The sequence below is a fragment of the Sparassis crispa genome (genome assembly GCF_003851025.1).
Source record: "Sparassis crispa DNA, contig_000007F, whole genome shotgun sequence".
Lineage (NCBI taxonomy): Eukaryota > Fungi > Basidiomycota > Agaricomycetes > Polyporales > Sparassidaceae > Sparassis > Sparassis crispa.
The window spans coordinates 1,713,027-1,729,461 of record NW_020939754.1 but is presented as its reverse complement, the minus strand read 5'-3'; the positions used below and the strand labels follow the sequence as shown (position 1 = coordinate 1,729,461).

General features: G+C 53.3%; 7 protein-coding genes across 7 annotated transcripts; 5 read left to right on the top strand and 2 right to left on the bottom strand.

Annotated features, from left to right (window-relative positions):
- Positions 1 to 13: 13 nt before the first annotated feature.
- Positions 14 to 320, bottom strand: SCP_0805800 (hypothetical protein; the record flags this gene model as incomplete). Its single annotated transcript, XM_027761168.1, has 2 exons — positions 14 to 210; positions 260 to 320. 2 exons carry the CDS (start codon positions 318 to 320, stop codon positions 14 to 16), a joined length of 258 nt encoding a protein of 85 aa, XP_027616969.1.
- Positions 321 to 1,491: 1,171 nt separating this feature from the next.
- SCP_0805790 (hypothetical protein) lies at positions 1,492 to 1,778 on the top strand (the record flags this gene model as incomplete). The annotated part of the gene is made up of 2 exons (XM_027761167.1): positions 1,492 to 1,552; positions 1,609 to 1,778. 2 exons carry the CDS (start codon positions 1,492 to 1,494, stop codon positions 1,776 to 1,778), a joined length of 231 nt encoding a protein of 76 aa, XP_027616968.1.
- Positions 1,779 to 3,506: 1,728 nt separating this feature from the next.
- On the top strand, positions 3,507 to 6,526 carry SCP_0805780 (hypothetical protein; the record flags this gene model as incomplete). The annotated part of the gene is made up of 3 exons (XM_027761166.1): positions 3,507 to 3,811; positions 3,866 to 4,188; positions 4,326 to 6,526. 3 exons carry the CDS (start codon positions 3,507 to 3,509, stop codon positions 6,524 to 6,526), a joined length of 2,829 nt encoding a protein of 942 aa, XP_027616967.1.
- A 393-nt stretch (positions 6,527 to 6,919) lies between these two features.
- Positions 6,920 to 7,569, top strand: SCP_0805770 (Ubiquitin-like protein pmt3/smt3; the record flags this gene model as incomplete). Its single annotated transcript, XM_027761165.1, has 5 exons — positions 6,920 to 7,000; positions 7,079 to 7,191; positions 7,330 to 7,397; positions 7,452 to 7,475; positions 7,550 to 7,569. 5 exons carry the CDS (start codon positions 6,920 to 6,922, stop codon positions 7,567 to 7,569), a joined length of 306 nt encoding a protein of 101 aa, XP_027616966.1.
- Positions 7,570 to 8,283: 714 nt separating this feature from the next.
- SCP_0805760 (hypothetical protein) lies at positions 8,284 to 9,609 on the bottom strand (the record flags this gene model as incomplete). The annotated part of the gene is made up of 3 exons (XM_027761164.1): positions 8,284 to 8,995; positions 9,297 to 9,351; positions 9,411 to 9,609. 3 exons carry the CDS (start codon positions 9,607 to 9,609, stop codon positions 8,284 to 8,286), a joined length of 966 nt encoding a protein of 321 aa, XP_027616965.1.
- Positions 9,610 to 9,958: 349 nt separating this feature from the next.
- Positions 9,959 to 11,572, top strand: SCP_0805750 (hypothetical protein; the record flags this gene model as incomplete). Its single annotated transcript, XM_027761163.1, has 1 exon — positions 9,959 to 11,572. One exon carries the CDS (start codon positions 9,959 to 9,961, stop codon positions 11,570 to 11,572), a length of 1,614 nt encoding a protein of 537 aa, XP_027616964.1.
- Positions 11,573 to 13,847: 2,275 nt separating this feature from the next.
- Positions 13,848 to 15,607, top strand: SCP_0805740 (hypothetical protein; the record flags this gene model as incomplete). The annotated part of the gene is made up of 3 exons (XM_027761162.1): positions 13,848 to 13,917; positions 13,973 to 14,732; positions 14,791 to 15,607. The coding sequence occupies 3 exons, from the start codon at positions 13,848 to 13,850 to the stop codon at positions 15,605 to 15,607; spliced, it is 1,647 nt and encodes a 548-aa protein (XP_027616963.1).
- Positions 15,608 to 16,435: the final 828 nt, after the last annotated feature.

Here is a 16,435-nt window from a genome sequence, read left to right as displayed (position 1 = left end):
AATGATTGTCCGCCTATGCGTGCACGAAAGTTGTAGTTGTTGTCGGCGTCACAGTTGTAGTCGTGGTGGTCCTTGTGAACGTCGTGGTGATCGGGACGACAGTCGTTGTACGCGAAGTCCTCGTGTTCGTAGTGGTGGTGTCGGTCACAGAGGTGGTGATAGTGTCTGTACGCGTGACTGTCCTTGTGTCCGCCTTGGGGGCAGGGCTCGCTATGCGACGATTAGACTATGAATGGAACACCAGGAAATGGGTACGTACCAAGCGCCATGGAGCAGACGGCAAGGAGAGCAGCAAGCGAAAGAGTGCTGGGGAACATCATCTTGTTTGGATTGATTTGATAAAGGATTTGGTGTGAGGATGTGTAAACGATGAAAAATTTTGAGTTGATGATTTTTGGCTGTCGTCGAACCGCACTTTATACCTGGATCTCCTGGCTCACGTCCTACTTGGATATTCTGCCTTCATCGCGGGCAGGCGGGAACTTGGGCCATCCGCAAGCCGACCGGCTGCGGAAAAGACATGCGCGCGGAAGTACGTCGAGCTCAACCCGCGCGGCATTCGCTGGACCGTCTAAATGAGGCTTTCCGCCTTACGCATCTCGGATATGGTGTCGGGAATAGCCTAGCTAGTTTCTCCACTATTTTGATCGGGCCTGACAGAGGTCAAAGAATTTAGCTTCCGCGCCGCTCGGGAGCACAGGTATCCGCGACGTTTACCGCAACGGACTCCACGGGTACGGGTAAGGATAGTACGGTGGAGAAGAGAAGAGGTGATCTCACCCCATGTGGCAGACAGCCGATCCGAGACTGCAAGTAGAGCAGGAAGGAAGACAAACCGCACAGCAGTACTTACTCAGGTCGTTGATCGAAAACTACAAGTGATCGATTTGAGTGCTGTCGGGATGATCGTGCTATGGCACCGCCGCCTCGAATTGATATGTCCACAACAGGGAGTGAAAATCCGGGAACGCGGATAATGACGACCGCCGTCGATCCTATCATCGGAAGGAAGACATTGGACACCGTCAGTAACCGTCGATTATGCAAAGCGGGGTATGCCGCACTGTGCTCACTGCTGGAGGACGGGACAACCTGGAGCGGCTGGCGGATGTGGCAGGCGGATGGCGAGTAATATGTGATGCCTTAGGCCAGTGGGCGCGGATGCAAATTCTGCTGCCGCGAATGGGTGCGACTGCCCTGGTCATGACTGCGAGAGCACAGCGGGATCGCCTAACAGGGACAAGGAACTTCGGATACTGCTGGAAAACTTTGGTAGGATAGCGGCTGGTGTTCGCTTCCATCAGTCTTCCCACTCCCTTCCGCATCTATGCAGTCTCATCCGCGAGGGAGCGGGAGAGTGGAGAAGATGCCAATGGCAGCGTCGAAAGGCATATAAGCCTTACGAACCTTGATAAAAAGTTATCATTCTCACCTCGCAAGCACACAGCACACACACTCACCTATTCTACGCCTCTTCACATATTGTTCATCATGCTCTTCAGTAAAAGCATCATCGCGGCTGCATTCCTGGTGGCTTCTGGTGTCAATGCCGGTAAGTCTGATACTATCGATGTCCAACCTGCACTCACCCGCTATTTCTGTTCTCAGTATACATCTACACCACTGTGTACGTAACGAGCACGCGAACAATCGATGTGCAGTCCATTACCACCACTCCAGTGACGTCCACCCGTACCTCCACGATTACGGCGTCCGCGACCTCTACAGATGTGATAACTTCGACTTCGGTCAAGACTATCACTTCCACCATCAATTGAGGACAGTAGACGTTTGTATGGAGATTAGCATGTGGCGATTCGTGTACTCTAGATGCTTCTATACTCCTTTTCTGTGCTTGAATCATTGTAGCACATCCGATGAAAACTCAAATCTCGTTAGTATAAGTTTGAAATGACACAAACTTGCACGTCTGAGCTGTCCTTCTCCGCGTGGTTCAACGAGGTTGTATGAATTAATGATGGTGGGTACAAGATCTTCGTTTACAGTGCCGAGCCTTTCAACGAAAGTTAGTAGACGATGCTATCGATGTATTAGAGTGTACACTGAAGCTGGACAATATGCGAGCAGTTAACAATTACCTTTTCGCCCGTGTTCTCGTTATGTACAGCATATTACGCGATCTGCCTCTTCGCGAGCATCTGGTTGAGCTGGAGAGGGGTAGTTGACGAATCGAAGAAAGATGAACAGTGAGGGATGGGGAAATGAGGGAAATATGCGCGGTCGCGAACTTCAGGCGAGGTGCTGTCATCATGAGGTTGCCGAGGTTGTTGTGTGAAGTCGAAGGAGGCACTGGCGAGGCAATTTGCTGTCGACAGTGCTAAGTAGTCCCACAGTACGCGCATGTGGCTGGAGGGGTAGGTAGAGCGGGATATTTCAAAGTGCCGGATGAACTTGCTTCCTTGTGTAGAGCATCACCGCGCAGAGCGGGATCCGTGGAGGAGTCTGAGTTTTTGAAAAGCAAAGCACTCACAAATACATTGAGCGTCGGGGTTCGAATGAGCTAAACACGATAGAAGTATGTTGTCAGTATTGCTCGAATGGTTGAAGGCGGAGCACGACTGGCACTCTCGGATGGTGTTTGCTGACCGAAAGGATGTCCGCGGAGGATTTTGAGTCTGTCAGTTACAGGCTGCGCGGCGATAGTATGTGTTGCGCAGTGCCACTGGCCAGGTACTCTTCAGCGTAGTAGTGCAGCTCGATTTGGCTTACCTGAGACTCGACGTCGCGTCGGGCCCCTCGACCAAGGCTCGACACCCTCCGCATGACGCCGGCGAGTCTTCCGGGCATGCGGAAAGCTGTACTGTAACCTAGGTATTTTCTAGTCTCGGCTCCAGCCGTTCACTCACGGAAGCGACCGAGAACCGATATGTCGAAGATCGAAAAAACCCATTGCAGCTTCCGTGGTAGAACGTCTGGTGAACTTCGGTAGAGCGAGTGCAGGTAACACGAGCATGCTATGATATACAGATGAAGGATTAACTGCATAGAGCAGCAAGAAGATGGAACGAAGGAGGGCACAACATTCTGCTGGGCGGGCTGCAATGGTTTTTTCGATCTCCGACATATTGGCTTTCGGCAGCCTCCGAGGAACGGCACGATCGTCTGGCTTGAGACTAAGTATTATTTTCCATCTCCCTGAGTTATAAGACACAACAATGAAGAGGACTCGCCATCAAAACCGCTGGCTCCATCGCAGAACCTCAATTTGTGGAGCTTTTGTATTGTAGTTCAAATTTCAAGTTAGATCTCAGATCTCAGGCTTTGATAGGGATGCATCTCCTGGATTGGATCTCAATAGCCCGAATTTAGATATTATGTGTGACATTGTCACGTAAGTGTGACCCACATTGTTCCCACACGCAGTGGAGCTAATGAGGATTACTACGGCTGCTACGTCATCTGTGTTGACATGCGCCAACGACGTTGTTGCCTCACCGGAGTTATATGACTTCAGACTTTACCCCCGACCGTCGTCATTATTTTGAATGGTTCATCGGCCAGCAGACTCTCGGCTTTTGACGAATTTACTATCTCACGAAAAAGATTACTCGAAACATCTTTCTATTCTACTTGACTATTCGCAAGCTTCTCTAGCATCATTCTCGGCGTATGCGTCGGCGTCTGCTCCACCGGCCTCCCAGGTCGTTCTCGCTGTAGCAGGAGCTCTTGCGAATGCGGACGATGCGCTGCGCAAGTACGCAGCGTCGCTGGAGCGGTGGCAGGCGCAGCTGAAGGCGCTGAAGGACCTGGAGGACGAAGTAGGGAACATTATGCGGGACCGAGAGATTCTGTAAGTGTATTCTCGTACAGATCTTCATCCGAAGTCTTCATGTCTACAATGCAGAGTCACGCGCCTTATCAAGGTCTCCAAACAGCGACCTGCCCGTGATGGGATCCTGGGTGCTTCTGGCTCCACCTCATCTCTGTCCTTCTCCAAGTCCGATCCCCAGAATATCAGCAAATTGACGACAGCGCAGACTGAGCTCCAGGCTTGTGAGGCTCATTTGGCGATGAAAGAGCGCGAGCTCGACTCTCTCCGGACTAGCGCAATCAAAGTCGGACTACAGGGTCGTTGCAGTGCTATGGTCGAATGCGGTTGGACGTGGGGTGAGATGGGAAAAGAAGGCTTGAGAGCGCTGGAAGCGTTCGGCGTGCCAAACGGAAACGGTATGTGTCTCTGTTCATGCGTGTACTCCTTAAAGACTGCTATCTACATGCCTGAGGCTGTCGTGGGGCAATATCCAGTCAGCAGCGATTGGTTCCGGTCGTTACGCCCGCGTGCTGATAGTGCATATCCTTCTCAGGTATCCACCAGCACCCGTATGCGTCTGCTGCTGCCTATAAGCCGCTGCCAGATATTGGATCTGATTCAGGACATCCACCGTCTGACCTATCTACTTTAGCTCCTTCTCAGTCGGCATCTCAAGTAGCACTTGCTTATGCAGCCCCGCCACATGCGGATGCTGATCTGTCTCCACCCAATGCGCCCTTAGCCGTTCCTACGGCTCCCAGACCCTACACACTCAGTATTCCTCCCGCACACGCCATCACGGACATAGCGATGCCGAATGGTCTGGCATCCGAAAGAATACCCGAGGAGGAGGATGGCGACGGAGGCAGCAGCGTGGGCGAGGATGAGGGACAACTCGAGGTTCACGAGAACTCGGGATTCAGAGCCAATGGCAAGCGGCACGACTCCCCTGTCTCTGGCCTACGACACCCGCATTTCTCTATCCGTGGATCTCTGGATAGTGCCAGTGAACCGGAGCGACACCACCGGCTGAAGAGCCCGCCGCCGCGAGAGCGCCATCGGTCACTGTTCGGAAAGACGATGGCAGCGCTGTTCCACAGAGACAAAGAAAAGGAAAAGGATAAGAGTGATGGTGGGTCCATGGATGGGAATTCGCCCACGAAGGCGTCTAGCTCGGCTTGGTACACTCGCACCGATCGACACCTGGCGAAGACGAAGGGAGGCGATGATAGCTCTGACGAGGATGGAGCAGCGCCATCGCATCATTACGCGACGTGGTCACCGTTTGCCTCTTTGCCTGCGCCTGTGAGTCCCAAGACTGCCGTTACACCCTCCCTATCGGATGGCTTGAATAATGCCCAACGATTGAAGAAGACGAAGCGGAGCTCCTCGCAAGCACGTCCAGCACCGCGAGTTAGTGACTCGGACAAGGGGCATATGAGCGACGGGGCAACGGTTACGGGATCGAAGGCCCAGGGTGCAGCGCAGTTGAAGAAGCCTGTAATTGATGGTGCGACAAAGATGAACGGCAATGCTCGCCCCAATCCCTCGATGCCACAGAATCTGGGCACCGTCAGAGCGAAGAAGTCTACACCTTCTGGGAATGCAACAGGCTCTGCTCTGGAAAATAAGCCATCACTTTCTCGCAACTCATCCCTATCGAAACAGAGTGTCGTTTCTGCACCTCTCTCAGGCTCCCCCCTTTCTGGTATTGCCCCACTACAGCGTTCATCGTCCACTTCCACAGCCACGCGAAGACGCACGACATCTACTGAAATCTCAGAATCCGCGAAATCCGGTCCCAAGGGTAACCGCAGGCCACTGTCCGCATCTCAGCGTTCAGGCTTGACTCGGACGAACGAGCCTAGTCTGATGAGCATCGTGGAGGGAGTTTCTCGCCAGAATAGGGAGGCGTGGTTGCGCCAGGACCCGAATCGTATGTTGGTGGTCCCCAAAGCCCCAGCTCCTATAAACTTCGAGCACATTATGGGTGCCCAAATCATCTCGACACAATCTGCATCGCATTTCGCTGCACCAGAACGACACGACATGCATGCTCGGGACGCTCCGCGAAACCCTGCTCTTGTTCCGGCGTCTGCATCGGCACCATCATTGCCTGCAACACCACATGGCGCAAGCAGGCCGCTTCCCAAGTCTCCTTTGCGTTCTGCGTTGCGTACCAGCCGGTCTCCATCGCCGAAGTCTCCACCCCCGGTAGCTGGGCCGTCGCTAAGCGGAATATTTGATGCAGTTGCGCCGCCGAAGGTGGACATTACTCTGGCTGAGGACGCAAAAAACGACGAAGCTGCATCAGTTTCTTCGTACGAGACTGGACGTGAGGAATTCGACGACGATCCAGAGCCACCTGCGGTTGACCCGCCTCCCCCACCTCCCCCCCCTCACGATGACAAGCCATTGGTTGGCGGCAGTGACCTGTCGCACTCGGACTCAACCGCGACAACTGCCACTCCGCCGGTGCACCGGAAGAGTGTGCGCATGTCGTTGCCGCCCACGTTCTCCACAACGCCGCCCGCCATCGAGGACGACGACGACGACAATACAGGTACGCTGAGGGGAAGGCCTCAGCCAAGGGCCTCGTCGGCCCGGGACAACGATGTGCACCAAAGTCGCTGGAAGTCCAGGATTGAGGAGCCTCACCATGCAGATGTGTGGCAGGACTCGAGCTCGGAGGATGAGGAGTATCGCTCGGCGAAGCGGCTCCTAAGGCGGTTGTCAAGAAGAAGTGTTGTTTGACCCATTTTGGAGCAGAATCAGAGGGCACTTTTCTCCATGTTCGCAATATTGCCCACTTCGTCTTTGTTCGCGTATGTTTCTTGGTTTGTCGCTCACATTCTTTCCTTTGGGCACTTCGTAACCTATCTCATAATATTGTATACTACTGGTCTCAAGGTGTATAATTCCATATGTCTCTCGACTTGTACGGCTACTACTGTACACTATCGCCTAATCTACTTGTCTGTCAGTTCGTATGTTTTTATCCAGAGAAACACTGACGTAAGCCGCGGGCGCTCGAAGGCATATTCGCCCAAATATCCTTTGCCCAGGCGTTCACGTTTACGCTCTCGAGTAGCGACCTCGTCTACCCTCTCAAGCCCATCCACTTCACACTAACTGTATCTATACACCATGTCGGACGCAGAGCAGCCAGCATCTACGAACGACGTCGAGCCCAAAGCTGAGGAGGCCAACGCGCCCATCAACATCAAGGTGCGTGTGCTCGCGCGACGTGCATCGCAGGCGCACTGGAGAGCCCTTGTGAGTTTTCGCTGATGCGTGGAATCTCAGGTAGCGACACAAACGGGAGAGGAAGTGTTCTTCAAAATCAAACGGAACACAAAACTTAGCAAACTCCAAGGGGCGTACGCCGCAAAGGTGGGGAAGGATGTAAGCAGCATCCGGTGAGTGGCCCACATCGTCCGCGAGAATATTGGCGTTTGTGGGATGCGTGGCGCGTTCATCGCGTCGCCCTATTCGTTTCGCGCCACCGTCGGGACAATGCGAGATTCTACTCGAGATAATGACCACTTGGTTCGCAGATTCTTGTACGACGGCAACAGGATAAATGATGATGACACTCCCGCCTCACTGGATATGGAGGACAATGGTACGTATCTCTATGAATGGAATTGGAATTTCCACTCACTGAAGTGCTTGGTAGATACAATCGACGTTATGGTAGAACGTATGTGTCCACCCACTTTGAGGTTGTGACGCTGGATCAACTGATTCTTTTTCTTATTTTTGCCACTCTTGTAGAGGTTGGGGGTACAGCTTGACATCAGCCCTACCTTCAGTTTTCTATATTTGCTGTCTGCGTATTGTCTGCTCCTATTCTCACCTCGTCGTTCCGTAATCACATTGTAGCGTCCCTTTCAATTATTCAATTCCGCGGTGTTCGCATTGTCCCATACGCTTTGACTGAGGGTGTGCCTCATGTGTCTTCTGTTTCCGCGCTGGGATAGCGCCAAAAACGTCATGCCCACGAGTCTCAGCTGTTGACCCAACCACTTAGATGACCAAGAGGCTCCCAAATCTTTGATCTGGCAAGTGCTGCAGCTGGTTTCGACAATGCGGACCCTGACATCTACTTTACGACCTCTAGGTCCTGCCTTTTTGAATAGGGTGAATATCTATCTAGTCGAGGAGATATGAGGAACGAGGACTATTTTGTGGCGAGGTCCATCTCTGCTAAATGCTGCTGAATTCTGCAACACTTGTCTTTCCGGATATCCTGCCTTCAGATCCAAAGCCCACTATCCGATAGAGTCATAAATGAGAATAGGTGAGTGACGGCCACCACTTCACGATCACAAGGCGATCGATTCAGGTGAGAAGCTTCTTAAGACGTAGGAAACGAGAACTACAAAATTCCCAGGAACTGTCCATTAATAATTTCGAACTCCGGTTCACCATGAGCCTACAGTATTGTGCAACGAAAGCCATATGCATATCCAAGTCAAAACATACCAATTATAACGTCCCTTGTGCCTTTATGCGCTCTTCGCAGTACCATGTTCAGACCTATCCTTCACTTCAAAATGCAAGACATCGGATCCCTCTCCGTACGTTCCTTCCCAGTCAAATTCGGTACTATGATTCTCCTTCCCGAATGCCTCGATGAGTTTTTCCGCCTCCTCGCCGCCTCTGATGACCTCTCTCGCTTCTTCGCGCGTCTTCGCCTTTGCACCTTGGCCGTAGATATGGTTCCCATCGGGTGTGAGGAACGTGCCAATGTGTCGAAACGTCAGGCTGACGCGCGCGCCGTCAAACGCGGTTTCAGGCGCAGATTTGAGCGTGGGGATGCGCTTGTCCGCACGGATGCTGTGAAGCCACTTCTGGTTCGTTGCCAGGCCCATGATGAGCATCGAGTTGTGCGGAAGGGGGACACGCTGCACTGCGCGGGCGTAGCGGCCGTTCGCCGCCTCGTGCGCGTGCGCATCGCGCGCATCCTTTTTTGTGCGCAGGGTCATGACGCGTTCCGCACCGATGCTGACGTTGACGATGTGCGAGCCATGAACAACGTCGATCGTCTTGTCGGAATGTTCGGAGATGTAGTCCATCCCATCGCGGTAGTGCTGGATGAGCACGTGGTTGACGGGCTCCTTAAGCACTTCCTCGACGCGGTCACGGATGCGCGCGACGGTGGGCGAGAACGGAAGCAACGGCGGAGACTCGTCCGCGGGGTGACGGTAAATGGGTTCACTATGAAGAACGTTAGATATGGGGATAATCCCGCAACAAGCCAGGCATGAAGTGAACCGCACATCCAATGGACGGCTCGCAACCACATGAGCCGATGATCCCAGAGACGCGGTCAACACATACAAATGTCTGATGCTCCAGCGTAAATGCTAGAGTCATGCTACGATGTATGAGACCAAGCCCTAAGCATGATTGACATCGAGCCTGACCTTGCTCGTGTCTGACTGAATTTTCGCGACTCTCTTGGAATACAGTCGGAAGACTTGCCCCCACTCGAACTGTACTGCGCGCTCTTACCTACCTTCCATCAGGCGCAACCGCCCCCTCAACAGCAACAAGTCTAGGAACTTCGCCACCTACGAGACATCGTTGGGTTTAGTCGCAGTATTTAAAAAATATTAACTACGATGCGCACCTCGGTGATACATGGTGTTCCACTGCACCTCCTTGATCAGGTTATCGAACGCCACATTCGCAAGGTCCGAAGGGAGAATATCTTCCACGAGGAACGTGTCCCCCTCTCCGATCTTGTCTCCCGGGCCAAGTATCGTGTCCTCGTCCCACTTACGGCTACGTGTAAGGTCTGCGTGTCCGGAGGGTGCTTTTGGCTGCATGATGTCAGACGGCAAGCCACAAGTACTGTCTGTGATGGTTGAGAGTAAACAATTTATTCTGTCGGGAGCCTTTCATAGTCATTCATGATATTCACGGCCGAGTCATTGTCTCGAGGCAAGGTCGAGGCGAGTTGGAAGCGAGATATGTAAATTATGGATTTGTGAGATATAATGTGAATGATAACCATGTTATCACGAGCTATCCGAAATTGACCGATATTGTCTTTTATCGTTGTCTTTTATCCCGCATCGCCACCGCTTTTGTCCTCCGCATTCACGGAGAGTATAAAAAGTTGTCGCTGCATAGAGATTCAATACAGAACTCGCTCTTCCCTCAGTTGCTTGAACAATGTCTCCGCGTAATTCCTCCAAACTCACCAGCTACCTGACTTCAGGCAAGATCAATGCCAACTGTTCGTTTCGCGAGAACACCGCCAGCGAGCAGGGGAGCTCCAGTACCAGCGGAAGAGTTACCTTGAGCTCGCCGCATAGCCCAGCGGTCAATATTTCGTCAACTACGCGCGAGAGAGATTCAGCAGGTCGCGCCACCAGTTATTCCACACCAGGGAGCTCGTCCCAAACTGCCATGCAACGCCACTCCCCCTCTCCCTCGCTCAGCCCGCTGAAACGGAAGCGCTCCGACTCTTTGCTGGAAGAAACACCTCTCCCTTTTTCTAAACGGCAGGCCATGTCGCCCGAGTATCAGCCACAGCCTTCAACACCCACTCTTCCCAAACTTTCCGGCAGGACTATACGAGAATCCGTGCACGTTGAAGACAGTATGCCCGCTGTCGGCACCCCTCTGGATGCGCGGGCGGGGGCTACTGATGTTGGTGCAGAAGGACCGGGCACATTCGGCATGGAGCCTGACGCGTTCAAACCGCAGTATCTTGGGGAGGATCGAGACGCGTTTTTGGAGACGGGTCATGACGCGTATTCAAGCGTATATGAACGGATGTACGAGGCGGCCTTGAACGCGCGTGGAGAGGTCTCTGCGGGTGCACAGAATCTGGAGATCGGGGACGGCGGTGGAACCGACGCTGATGCAGATGCAGACGCGGACGCGGACGCAGATGCCGACACGGACGCGTTCGCAGACGGAGATGCAGTGGTCGCGTACGCAGGTGCAAACGAGACTACGAATCAAATCCCAGGGACAATCGCAGCTGTAAACACAGACACAGATGCAGATGCAGATTACCTCCGCCGTTACCCTTCCCCCGTGGCGACAGAAATCGTCGAAACATACGAAGAGCCCACTTCCGAAGAACGCATCGCCGCACTCAAGGATCTCGGCATCAAGGTCCATGACTTTGCTTACGAGCCCGTCTCTAAGAAGCTGCGCGCCCCCGAAGTGTGGCGCAACCCTCTACACTCCCTCGCCATCCATGACACCTACATCCGGGTCGCACCCGACCAGCGGCCAACCTACCAGCTACCGGGCAAGCTCCTCCGCCGCCTCCTTGACCTCAACTGGGTCACGCGAGAGGAGGCCAATCGCTACTGGACGCTTGAGGATTGGAAAAACCTGGAGCAGTACGACGCGCTCCCCAACGGTCCGTACCCGTATCGCCTCGCTCCGCCTTCGCGCAAGCCGTCAAGCGCGTACCGCCGCTTCCTCCGCAAAAGCGTATACCCTCCACAAGCTACAGATCGCCCCGAAGAGGAAATATACGTGCCCCCAGACGAGCCTGACATGGACGAGGGCCCAGGCAACGACGTCTTGGAAGCACACGAGGCCAAAATGCAGGAACTTCACGAGGGGCCCACCCGGCCCAACTCACCCCGCCCGCCCATCTCTGATCATGTCAACTGGGCGCCCATGCCTGCAGATCTGCCTCACAAGCCCGTCACGCCTCCAGACTTACCTATCGAGCCTGTTACGCCTCCTGCCTCGCTACCACCACCGCCACCATCTAAGGGTGGTCTTGCACGCCATAAGACGATGCGTATCATTCGCTGAACTCGTCCCAGCCCTGGTTTCCTCCCCCATATTGCCCTCGAAGGAGAGCGAGGGTCGCGGAGTGGACTTCCGCTACTTGGCCTGTATTGACTGACTATTCTTTATTCTTACTTATACCTCGCCCTTCTATACCTACAACTAGACGTGGTTGATCACACTGTATTGTAATTCAGATTGTCGCGACATGGCTGACAGAGACCTTTTCATCAAAGACCTTCTAATATCCTGCTACACGAGTGCTGTTTAGCTTGATAGCTACTGATATAACTCGACTTAAAGATCACAGTAAGCTTGTGCCGAAGACAGTGACACATGAAGCGCGTGAAGTGCGACGCATACCCAGCTAGTTCTGGTCAGCACGGACTTCAGCTAACAAACAAGGAGGACGACGGAAAGAGCACAGAAAGCGGGCAGTCTGGAACAAACTGGTGCCAGTGTTCGCAATCCAATAGCGCGAGGTGTCAATATTTCACAAATGCTGTGACGCACCGTCTCCAGGGATGAGCGTCGAAAGGATAGGATGATCACCGTTTCGGCTAGAGAGGGTCAAGGAAACATACATCGATCTCTACGTACCTCATTTTCAAGTCGATTCCGCGACAGACGCTCGGCGCTGTATATTAATGGCAGCGCTCAGGTAGCCTGAGCTCGGACAATACACAGGCGACATGTAACCCAGATTCACGGTAGCGCCTCAGCGGGAGCTCGTCTTACCTACGAGAGGCCACCTCGGAAATGCACTTCAAGTTGTGGAACGAACATTCTCCTTCGCTGCCGCTACGTATACAGCACTGATTTCTGCGGATATTCCTCAGTATTAGCTTCGGGAGACAGACAGACCCTGGAATACGAGTCCGACACCGGACCAACACGCCCCATGACCACAGTCAGACGACCAGCTCAAGCCAGACTCCAGAGGCCTCGAGACGGCAAGCTTCGTCAATGAGTATTCCGCAGTGTCCCCACATGTTGGGTGCATGTGCGAAAACGGATCCGCGCTTGTGTCCACCCTCCAGAGACGCACAACAGGAAATCGAGCGTGATGGACAGGATCCTCAAGTGGCTGAAAAAGGTCTTCCTCGTGCTGTCTCTGATACTCCAAGCTGCCGCAATAGAGGCAAGGAGCGGAGAGTCAGGCGGCCACCTTACGTCGGACTCCGGAGTTCTGGAGATGCCAGACTTCATCAAGAGTATTCCGCACAGGCTTCCAAGAGGTGTCATAACGTTTTGCATCCATGGCTTGTGCCCCTCCTCCCAGGGCGAGAAGGCGCTCACCGTGTAAGAAGACAAGTGAGAAGTAATCCCAGGCCTCTATGCAACATATATCGCAGTCCGTGGCCTTCCACCCTGTCTGCGAAGAATGACAAGATAGCAACTTGCAACCGCGTCTGCATCCTATATGAAGGCCCACATTGCGCAGACACCTTCTTCCTGGAGATGTATCTGTACTGCAAAGAGTTCTTTTTGCCGGAGGCGCAAGGCTTTGAGAGGTTTTCGACAATCATCAGCCTGTATGCCTATACTTATAACACCTCCTGCTCTTGGCCTAATCGTCAGGAAAGCCGTACCAAGTTCCGGCGGTCCTGATCAGGCCTTCAGGACAGGCGGAATGAGCGTCGCTCGGCCGGCAAGGTGTCAGACCCAGTATATTAGAACTACCAGTTCCTGTATAAGACTCAGAGGTGTTCCTCTGGTTTCGCGATTTTTTGGGGTTTCTCGGTGGAATTGTGTCCGACTTGGCAAGTCTACGGTCTGAACAGAACATTGACGCCGTCGTTTCTCAATCGGACGTTCGACGCTTGCCACCAGGCGCTCCGCCTAGAAATGGAGCTATCGAAGGGAAGATTAGTCAAGCTTGTACCCAGTGAGATCCAGCGCGCTCACGAGGCATGGAGATGCTCGAATGCCCAACTACAGCTAGCTTCAGTGTTTGCAAAGATGACGAGGAAACAACGTATTTGTTTAATAAGTTCCATTTCGGTGGCATACCAGAATTATTTGTGAATATAACAGAAATGTTGTATCCCATATTTCCAATTTTCTTTCACCGTGAGGATCAGTGATCGAACAAAACTTCGACACTCCACAGACTTCTTTAAGCGTTGTCGGTGAGTTTATTGAGTTGGTTGAGTGGATCCTCTGTCTGAGGTGGATTGTGTTGATTTATCTTTAGAAGTCATTTGACCCGCCGTTCGCCATCGAAGCCATACCAGTAACCTGTGTGCACGATTGAAACCCTCGGCATACGTTACCGCATTACCAGTGTAGAACTTCTATGGGTCTCTCAGGCAGGAAGAACAAACAGCGTATTCCCGCAGACCCTCGGAATCTCTCCTGGGCGAACGGTACGTCCGTAATCCTTTTTCCCTTTTTCGCACTCACGTACCACCGTCACCCCAGATGCCAACAAGTTCGGCACTTCGTACCTGCAGAAGTTCGGCTGGGACCCCTCGTCGGGCCTCGGGGCGTCCGGCGAGGGCCGCACGCGACATATATCCGTCCACCAGAAGCTCGACATGCTCGGGATAGGCGCGGACCATCGTAACAGCCAGGACGGGACGGCGTGGAAGCAGGGACGCGATTTCGAGAATCTGTTGCGCAGGCTGAACGAGGCCGCTGGGAAGGAGGTGGACGCGGGGGAGGTGGAGGCGGAGGCGATGAAGGTGGATGGGTTCGTCAGACCTGCTTCGTCCGAGGAGACTGTGATCCGGGTCGAAGAGGAGGTTGACATGGACATTGAAGTGGCAGAGAAGAAAGAGAAGAAAAGACGGAAGAAGAGAGAACGGGAGCAGGCAGAGGATGAAGAGGTTGCCGGGAGAGACGGCGCGATGGAACGGAAGAAACTTAGAAAGTCCAAGTCTTCGGAGAACAGATCGGACAAGGAGGGCAAGAGGAAGGAGAAAGACAAGAAGAAACGGAAGTGCGACATTCAGGTCGACGAAAGCCCTGGGTCCGCCAAGAAAGAGGAAGAAGCCTCGACTTCGGTCGTATCGACCTCGACGTCCGTCATAATCACCGAGAAATCTAAGGTCGCAGTAATGGCCCGCCCGTACGTTTCTCTTTCTTCTTTCCATCCACTCGTGCATATTGCTACTGCTGTTCTCACCGCCATATCTTCCCCTGCACGATCGTTCGCAACGACGTATCTTTTCGTTTTACGGTTCGAATATATCGTCGTTCGTGCTAGACTAACGAATCTCTATTTCTGTTTAATACAGGATTCGAGCTCATCGCGCCCGCCATATAGCCGCGAAAGGGCTTGCCTCAAAATCCGCGGCCGCCATCAACGAGATCCTTGGCATCTCGAGCTCCTCTACTGCCTTCTCCACGCCATTCCTGACACCGTCCGCACCTGCGACGCCCTATCCACCCGCATCTTTGACGCCGTCGACACCGTCGACACCTCTGGATGCACCTGCAGTCGACTTAAAGCTGCAGGACCTAACCACATCCAGCAAGAGTGTCATGGACTATTTCCGGGAGAAATTAGCGGCAAAGAGCCGCCCATTGAGCTCATCAGGTACGTCTGTGGCAGGGCTAGGCACCCCTGTCACGGCAGGCGCGATGAATGATTACGATGACCGTCCAAAGGGCGGTCTTGGCGCGTCAAGACTCCGCTTCGAAACGCAGGTGCCGGCGGAGGAGATAAATACGGTGCCACTTGAGCAAGATAATCACCCGCAGGCAGGGGCCGTTGAGGGTGGAAGACAGGAAAATACAGCTGAGCTGCCGAAGAAGAAGGGTAAGAAGGATAAGCGGAAAGACGGAGGTGATGACGAGACTAGAGACTCGGAAACCGACACGATGCAGAATCTGGGAAGTGGAGTCGCAGCCACCGAGCGGAAAAAGTCGAAGAAACCGAAGAAGGCGAAGGAAATTCGCCTGGCCGTTGCTGATGGTACACTCCCCGGCAAACCAATAGAGGCGGGCGCTCTACGGAAAGAAACGGTCGTCGATCTTCCTGTGGATGGTGAAAAGACGAAGAAGTCGAAGAAGAAGCGGGGGAAAGGGAAGCAGAAGGATGTAGACGACTGATCATATCCTCTGCTGTCTCCAGGAGACGTGCTTAATTACTCCGCTTCCCTTGTTTTTGTTTGGGTCCGAAATGTGTTTATTTGGCTACCATTTGAATATTGTTCGCTGGTTCCTGTATTCCGAGATTTTTACCCTTGCTGGAACACCGCGCCGCAAAACATCGTGAACACGTTTGCCAAATGTGGGATGCGCACTGCCCGAAGTGGCAAAATTAGCTCCCGTGCCACCAGGTACTCTTTTTCCGTTTCTCAACTGGCGAGTCCACTCCAGATTTTGTCTTCCATACGGCGGCAGAGATATCATGGAAGCAGAGCCTGTTCGGATTTTCTGAGCTTCCGGGTCCAAGGTTGGTATATCATGACCATCAGGCGCTCGAAACACATTCTTAGACACTAACGCGCCCAAGGGCTGGTTCTACAAATTCTTACTGGCGATGTGCGACTTACGAAACCCCGTAATTCCATACATATCGGAGGATCACCTGACATTTTTTCATGATGACGGAATTCGATTTTCTGGTGCAATCCAATATCGTGTGTATGGCGCTGCACCGCCCTCGTCAGTGGTCACTCTCCGGTGCCACACTCGCGTTCTCCCAGGCCCACGCATGGCCGGGGGCTAGGCATGCGTCTCATGATTTACCTGTCATAAAGCCTCCTCGTCCGAGCCGCTCGAATCCGTGTTCGCAGAATTTTCATTTAGGGTTAACAAAGAGCTTCGCGAGCGCAGACCTCATGACCAGCAGCACTCGGCGAACTTCTTTAGGATCCGAGCCAGTACGGGCCCGTCTTGGCTCTTCTGTGGCGAGCCAAAACTCTCAGGTCTCTC